At 48.2% G+C, this 7,761-nt stretch overlaps 1 protein-coding gene across 4 annotated transcripts in view; it reads left to right on the top strand.

Annotated features, from left to right (window-relative positions):
- The window catches only part of ELF5 (E74 like ETS transcription factor 5), a 23,913-nt gene that overhangs the window by 13,911 nt on the left and 2,241 nt on the right, over positions 1-7,761 (top strand). For 2 of the 4 annotated variants that reach the window (XM_011356808.1, XM_011356809.1), the window contains exons 3-5: positions 4,225-4,458; positions 5,361-5,411; positions 7,053-7,121. In XM_011356808.1, the coding sequence (XP_011355110.1) occupies positions 4,225-4,458; positions 5,361-5,411; positions 7,053-7,121 (354 nt within the window). The remainder of the gene's footprint in view (positions 1-4,224; positions 4,459-5,360; positions 5,412-7,052; positions 7,122-7,761) is intronic. The other 2 variants (XM_011356810.1, XM_011356811.1) reach the window with 2 other exon arrangements.

Genomic DNA, 7,761 nt, shown 5'->3' with positions numbered 1-7,761 from the left:
TGGCACAAACTTTCCAATTCCCACTGTCCCCTCCTGAGGTCACTTCGAGGATGGATGTAACCTGCTGACCCTATGGGCATTTGAGTGTGCCAGCCTAGCTCTGAAAGCTCAAGTCCTCCTTCTGAATTTATTTATTTTTTGAATTTATTTTATTATTATTTTTATTTTTAGGCGAGGCAACCTTTGGTTGACCTCATAGATTGCAAGGACCTTGTCACCTTACAATCCCTTATTTTTTTATTTTTTATGCCTACAGCACCTGATCTTCCTAGGTGGTCTCCCATCCAAGTACTAACCAGGCCTGACCCTGCTTCTCTTTCAAGATCAAATGGGCTCCTTCCGAATTTAATCCCAGTTTATAGCACATCACTTGTGGCAATTCACCCAGAATTGCTCCTTTTAGCTCTTCGATTCTTTTTCCCAGTACAGCTGGCCCTTAAAAAAGTGTCCTGACCTACTTCCTACTTCAGAGGAGCTGTCCAAGCCTGCTGCTTAACAGTGGCCCGTGGACATTTGGATGGAGTCTACTAGGTACTCGGTGCCATCATCCCCAACTGGTAGACATTGGTGAAAGAGCCTCAGAGCTCAGCTCCTCCGCAAAGTTTAGATTATTTTATAAATGGTAGATGCAGTGAGGAAAACACTTTACATTTCCAGATTAAAGGTAACCTATTCTGTGTGTGTATTACCCTTTCTTTTATTTGCTCTGAGTTCATTTCTTCCAAGTAGCAAAAGACTCTTCTTTGGGTCATTCACTGGGGTTGCAAACATTGTCGTCATCAGTCTCTCAATCCTTTTTCTGACTTTTCAAATTAAGATTATATACAGAGAGAATGTATATGTATGTGAATACACACACACACACACACACACACACACACACACACACACACATGTCTGCATTCATCAGATCTTTTTCAGTCTTCAAGATGGGTATTCAACTTGGTCCTCCTCAACCAATTAGAGTGAGGCATGATATGATGTAAAACTCCCACATACAAAGAGGGAAGAGCTGGCCTGAGGCCTGACTCCCTTACTGACTAGCTGTGTGGCTTCAGCAGACTCATATAACCTCCCAGAACCTGTTTCCTCACTGTAAAGTGGCTATAAAAACCACCTGGCATCCAGCCAGTCAGTCACACTGGCTGAGCACCCACAGTGGGCTAGGCAGGGCTCTAAGCACCCCTGACTCAGGGTGAGCGAAGCTGAGCTGCCCACTCCCCTTCAGGGAGCCTAAGGTCTGGGGAGAGGGAGCGGGGGTGTGAATCCTTCTAAGAAGGGCACCTGAGATGGGGGGCTGTGTAGGTAGGAGAGACTCCGAAAGTGGGGTGTGAGCTGTGGTCTTGAGAATGAGCAGGAATTAGTTAGAAGAAGGTAGATGGGGACCTCATCCTAGGCAAAGGGCAGCGCCTGTGGATAGGAGCTGAGCCAGGAAGCACTACTGGGGGAGTGACAGGAGCCCGGGTGACGAGAGGCCCAGGTGAAGCAGGCCATTCTCGCCCTGTCAGCCTCGCCTCTGCGGCTCTCCTCGTGAGGATGAGGCCGTGGAAACACAACGGAAAAGCACCCCACGAAGTTGTCTCCTTGCCCTCCATGTCGCTGAGAACTGCCATTTTCTTTGTGGCCCTGGGGCTGTGGGAGGGACTCTCCTGGTGAGGCGAGCCCCGTGGTGCTTGGCACTGGCCCTGGCTGGCCTCCAGGGGCCGGCCGCACACAAAGCCTGCTCTGTGCGTGAGCGTCCGAGGAGAGCGCTGCGGAGGAGGCGGCCTGAGCCAGCAACCGCGTGCGCGGTGCCAGCGCCCACCCCCGCCCAGGCACTTCTCCGAACCCTTCAGGCCCTCTTGGCTCCCAGAAACAACGTGGTCCTCCTTCGAGTGCCAAAGAAAATAACGAAGAGGTGGACGTGGACAGGGGAGGGGAATAGGGGCTTGGCGAAGCCTTTCCATGAAAAGGAATGAGCTGTGTTCTCCAACCGCAGGGCACCAATAGCCATCTCCGTCAGGGCTCAGCTCGGGACCAAGGGCAGAAAAATTTCAAGGCTCCTAAACATCTTCTCAGAATATCAGGAAAGTCAAGTCCCCCCGCCCCTCCCCGCCCAAATTTACTCAAGCCAGAAATCAGCACACGAAAGCACAGACCAGACTGGGAATGCCCACCCTATTTTCACGAGTCACCCCCTGGGCGGGTGGGCCGCCCCAGCCAGCAGACAGTGAGCCAGAGAAGAGGCGTGGGCCTCACCTGCCGCACTGCTCTCCTCAACCACCAGGTAGAGGTGACATCAGCCTCAGCCATCCCGTATAGAATTCTGATTTAAAATTTTAATTAAATTAAAACAAATCTATTGTTTAAGTTTGACTGCCCCTCAATCTACACCAGGGTAGGAAAAGAGATTTCTGGAATGGCTCTGAGTTTTAGAGAGAGCCTTGTGAGTTTCCCCTTTGTGAAATCGCCCTATTTGGGAAGATCTGAGGAACTTGAGATGCTGACATGCAGGGGATGCTTAGGGAGCCGTATACCTGACAGGGCAGAGAACCTAGCTGCTTGGGATGGGAAGCTCCACAGTTCCACTGGGGACGGTGACAGCAAATGCAGCATTTGAAGGGGGTAAAAGAATAGCCTCGTTGCCATTTCCTGTGGAGACTAGCTCGTGAGTAACCTTTTCTGTCGTGGACTCATCCTGAGCCGGTCAGCTATGCGTGCTCACTCTCTGCCTTTCTCCTCAGGCCTTTAATTCTCTCTAGCTCTCTGACTGCCTCCACTCCTCTCTCCATGGTTCACCTCTTCTCTGTGCTGACCCTCTGAGAACCAGTGTGACGGAGTGGGAAGAACTTGGCTTTCAAGTTCGGACTGGGGTTCAAATTTCAGATCCACCACACACTGGCTGTGGGATCTTGGGCAAGTCCTCCATGATCCTCAGGCTCCTCATCTGTGACTTCCCAGAGTGCAAGGACCAAACCTCTTATTTACTATGAATCCTTAGCACACAGTCTGTTGCTTTGCCTATAGTAGGTGTTCGATCATAATTTTAATAATAGCATTAAACTCTTCCAGGCTCTGTTCTAAGTAATTTTACATATATGAATTCATTTAATCCACAGAACAACTCTATGATATAAGTGCTAGCATTATCTCCATTTTACCAGTGAGGTACCTGAAGCTCATTTATTGAATGAATGAGCGAATGAATAAATGGCAGTTGCAAGAATTATTTATGTCAAAGATCTTGACCAAGTACCTGGTACATCGCCCCTTCCGTACCCTATGTCTGCCGCCCTTTCTGTTTCTCCTGGCATTAGGACAGGGCTGTCGAGCACTCAGCCTCTGCTCTGAGCGAGGCATGGCCACTTCCCAGCCTCCCACACAGGATGGCACACGCTTCTGTCTGGGTGGGTTCCTCTGAAGGAGTGAAGGAGCACTGGTCTCAGAATAGAAATTCTTCAGAACAACACCAAAACCACAAAAAATACAGTGAATTCTTCTACTTCCTTTTCCCCCAGAGGAGCCTACTGTGGAGATCCAAGTCCTATTGGACTCTGGGCAACATTTCACCAGCCTGAGGACCTTGGCACACGATGTCCAGAGGCAGTGCATAAACCAATGGCTAGTGTTGGCAGCCGTCCATAGGGGTAGAGGAAATCAAATCAGCTTCAAATGGCACCTGGCACACAGTAGGCATTTAATAACTGTTAAACCAATTGATAATTTTCTATGTATCAAATACCCTATATACACGAATCCCAAACTGTATAATAGTTCCATGAGTTGGGCATATTTTCTCCCTTTTACAGATAAGAACATAAACGTAACGTCTATAGACCTGACCCAAGTAGAAAGTGGCAGAACCAAGATTTGAACCCAGGCTTGTCAGGCTCCAAAGCCTGTGCTTTGACACCATGTTGTCTGAAACTGAATCACTGGCGGGACTTGTTCTTCCCCTTGTAAGCAATGAAACTAGGCCTGGGTACTCACAAGTTATGACTGGGTTTCTTGCCTCTGTCATTCCCTCTCCTGCCCCAAAGTTCATTGGTTGGATCCAGTCCCCTCTGGTTTTCACTGCAGAATAGAAAGTGACCTGAACCCCAGCAGAACACTCCAGGGCTGGTGGCCCTTTCAATTCATGGTGCAAAGGGTGAGGATGTTAACATAACTAGAGCCACTTTCAGGGGGCCTTTCGAAGGCTCCCCTGGGGGCCATTGTCCCTCACTTCTCTCTCCTCTGGTGTAGCGTGCGACTCATACTGGACATCTGTCCACCCCGAGTACTGGACTAAGCGCCATGTCTGGGAATGGCTCCAGTTCTGCTGCGACCAGTACAAGCTGGACACCAGTTGCATCTCATTCTGCCACTTCAACATCAGCGGGCTGCAGCTGTGCAGCATGACACAGGAGGAGTTCATCGAGGCGGCTGGCGTCTGCGGGGAGTACCTGTACTTCATCCTGCAGAACATCCGCTCGCAAGGTCGGTGTCCAGGGGCCAGGACCCGAGGGGAGGGACCACATGACCCTATCAGGTCCTTCCCTGCCATGTGACTCCCACAGCAAACTTTCATTCACTGGACCAAAATCCTATTCACCAAAACCTCTCGATGCCCAGAGGAAGCTCTCATATGCTAGAACTGGAGACTGTAGGAAAAGGGAGCGGGAAAGCAAGTTGAGTGCATTTTTTTAAAAAAAGAAAAGAAAATTGAAGACACCCAGCCAGAAAGTAGGTGTCCTTTGGACTGTGCAGCTTCATGAAAACATGATCTGAAACTCCTGCTTCACCTCCAGCCTGCCCATTCTCCAGGGGAGCAGACCAAGGCCCCGGCAGCCTCCCGAATCCTCATGACATTCTCCGGTCAGGTTGTGCACTCCTTGTGGCCTCCTATGTCTATTTTCTCCTTTGACCAGCACCCGACCAGCATTCAAATTCTTGAGACATTCGAGGCCAGGTCATAGATCACAAACTCTTACAGCCATAGGGGAGCTCAGTGGTGGTTGTGTCCCATGAGCCCAAAGACTGAGTGACTAGGCAAGGCCCCACAGGGGTCAGTGGCCCGGCCCAGCTCAGAGCCCAGGCCTCCTGAACCCAAGCCAGGACTCACTCCCAAGCAAGTGCCCACTGAGAATCTTAGAGGCTGCTGGGGCACCTGGCCTGGGGGCTCTCTCCAGATGGCCTTTCAAAGCAAAGAGATTGTCACCTCTTGGGGCTGGCTTCAGGGTGCTCCTATAAAGGCCAGATTGTCTTCAAGGTTCTTTCTGAAATAAAACCACCTCGCAGAGGGGAACTGCTCCCCTTCTCCTCAGCACCTCCTCTCCAGGCCTGGCCAGGGAAAACCAGGATTGCATGATATGATTTGTGAATTTCTTTTTCTTTCCCAGGTTATTCCTTTTTTAATGATGCCGAAGAGACCAAGGCTGCCATCAAAGACTGTAAGTAGCTGAGTTCAAGCTGCTCAAGGCTCTGCTGAGGCTACTATTGGGCACCTGGGCTTGATCATTCTTTTAGGATCACATGAAATGTTGATGACCCGAAACAATCACAGACTAGAAGCAGCAGGAGAAATGCAACGGACAGAGCCTGGGATTTGGGTCTATGACTTCTGATCCTCCCCTAGACTCGGTTTCCCTATCTATAAAATGGTGTGCGAGTTCAAGAAACAGTGTATGCAAAGTGCCTAGCAAGTGCCAGCCAGCATCGATGCTCCAAAAACTGGTATCCATTAGCAATAATAACCATAATTACTAACCATTAGAGGTCTTGTGGTTGATAGTGTCCACAAAGAATCTGAGCTCACTAAGCAGATCCACTTTGTAATTATAAGGTGATAGAGGACCTCAGATGGCCTTGTCGGATTCTGAAAATTAGCCCTCACTCTTTCGCTTTTGCAGATGGGGAAGGTTTAGGAAAGGGAACTTTGGAGCTTTCATTTTTTTAAGATGATAATGATGATTCCTGTTAGTTACTGAGCCCTACACAAAGGCTCTGGCCTCAAGGCCAGGAGGGGACATGGCTTCCTATGAGCTAGGCCCTGTGCTAGAATCTTTACAGACATTGTCTCAGGTAATCTCTCCTATAACCCTAGAAGACAAGTTCTAGTACCATAGCCTTTTTTACAGGATTAGGAACTAAAGCTTAGAGATTAAGGTGACAAGGTTAGAAGGTGACAGATGACCCTAGTATGTCTAAATCCGAAGCCCTTAACTCCTTTGCTTTCCTCATCCATTTTTCTTTCTCTTTTCTTTCATTTGACAAACATTTATTGAACATCTACTGCACCAGGCCCAGAGCTAGGCACTGGTCTCTTTGCTTTAACTTGTGCCCCTTTCAGTCTGTTCTTCACGCACTAGCCAGAGAGACTGTCTTAAAGTGTGGACCTTGTCAAACTCCAAAGTCTTCTCTTTATTTTAGGAATAAATCCTGACTCCTTACCAAAGCCTGCAAGGAAGGCCCTATGTAATCTGCTGGCAGCCCGCTTCCCCAGCTCCATCATCTACCACTCTACCCAGGGCCCGCTGCACACCTGCCTCACTGGTCCCCTCTCCATGCTTGACTTTGCATGGGCTGGAACACTCTCTCCCTCCTACTCACACGGCTCCTTCTCATCTTTATCTGTCAGCGCAAATGTCTCCTTTTCATGAGACCCTCCCAGGCTACTCTGTGGCAACTAGGTGCTTTTCCCCACCTTCATTCTCCATCCAATGTCCCGTTTCCTTCCTAACACTTAAAACCACGGACAATGGTTCGTTTCATTTGCATTTTACCTTGCCCATTAGTCCTTAAATCTCACGTGATCGAGGCTGAGTCTACCTTGGTTGATCTTGTATCCCTAGCATGGAGCCCAGAACCTGGCTCACAGCAGGTCCCCAGTGTTGAATACAAATGTTCCTTAAAGACAAATATTGAGTCTTAGGCATCTCTGCACCTCCCACCTACTAATGTTCTCCAAAGCATCTAGCATGGTGTCTTCCACCACAAAGGTGTTCAATTACTATTTTCTCATTTTGGTGTGATTCGAGGTCTGAATGTGGCCTCTAGATTGCTTCTTACTATTGCAAATCATTCTATTTCAGATGCTGATTCCAGCTGCTTGAAAACAAGTGGCATCAAAAGTCAAGACTGTCACAGTCATAGTCGAACAAGTAAGTGTAGAGATGCCACCTTTCATTTCTAATTTCTTAAAACCATGAGACAAAGTAATCCACTTTCATAAGCTCTGAAACTGAATGTTTAAGTGGGACCAGTTTTTTCCCAAAGCAGGTAGTGAAGAAGTTGACGATTTTTATAAACGTAATCAAATTCACATTTATTTGTTTTCGCTTGGAAATGGTACTATAAGAATTAAAATGAGGAAACAATTCTCTAAACATGTTGAATTCCTGAATAAAGGTTTATTTGTCCTGGTCCGCTGAGGGCCCTTCTCACTGAACTCCTCGGGGACGATAGTAGAGAAAATGCCATGAGTTGGCAATTCTGATAGCCTTTCCCAGCACTAAGGCAGATCCACCCAGTGCAGAATCGGTCTGCTAGGTTTGGTTCTAGCCACTTGATATGTATTAGCTCATAATCCTATAACCTCTGTCATGAGGCAGGTACTCTTATTATCCCATTTTACAGATAAGTAGAGAGATTATGATTACAGATCTAGGAAGAGGTGAATTCAGGCAGTTGGACTCCAGAACCAGTCTTAACCACAACACGGTGGAACAATGGAAACACCAGCTTTTCATGACCAACATGACTGTAGGATTGGTCCACCCAGACAGTTGTGGCTGTGGGACA

Source organism: Pteropus vampyrus, unplaced genomic scaffold, assembly GCF_000151845.1.
Source record: "Pteropus vampyrus isolate Shadow unplaced genomic scaffold, Pvam_2.0 Scaffold31, whole genome shotgun sequence".
Lineage (NCBI taxonomy): Eukaryota > Metazoa > Chordata > Mammalia > Chiroptera > Pteropodidae > Pteropus > Pteropus vampyrus.
This window is presented reverse-complemented; position numbering and strand designations above follow the sequence as displayed.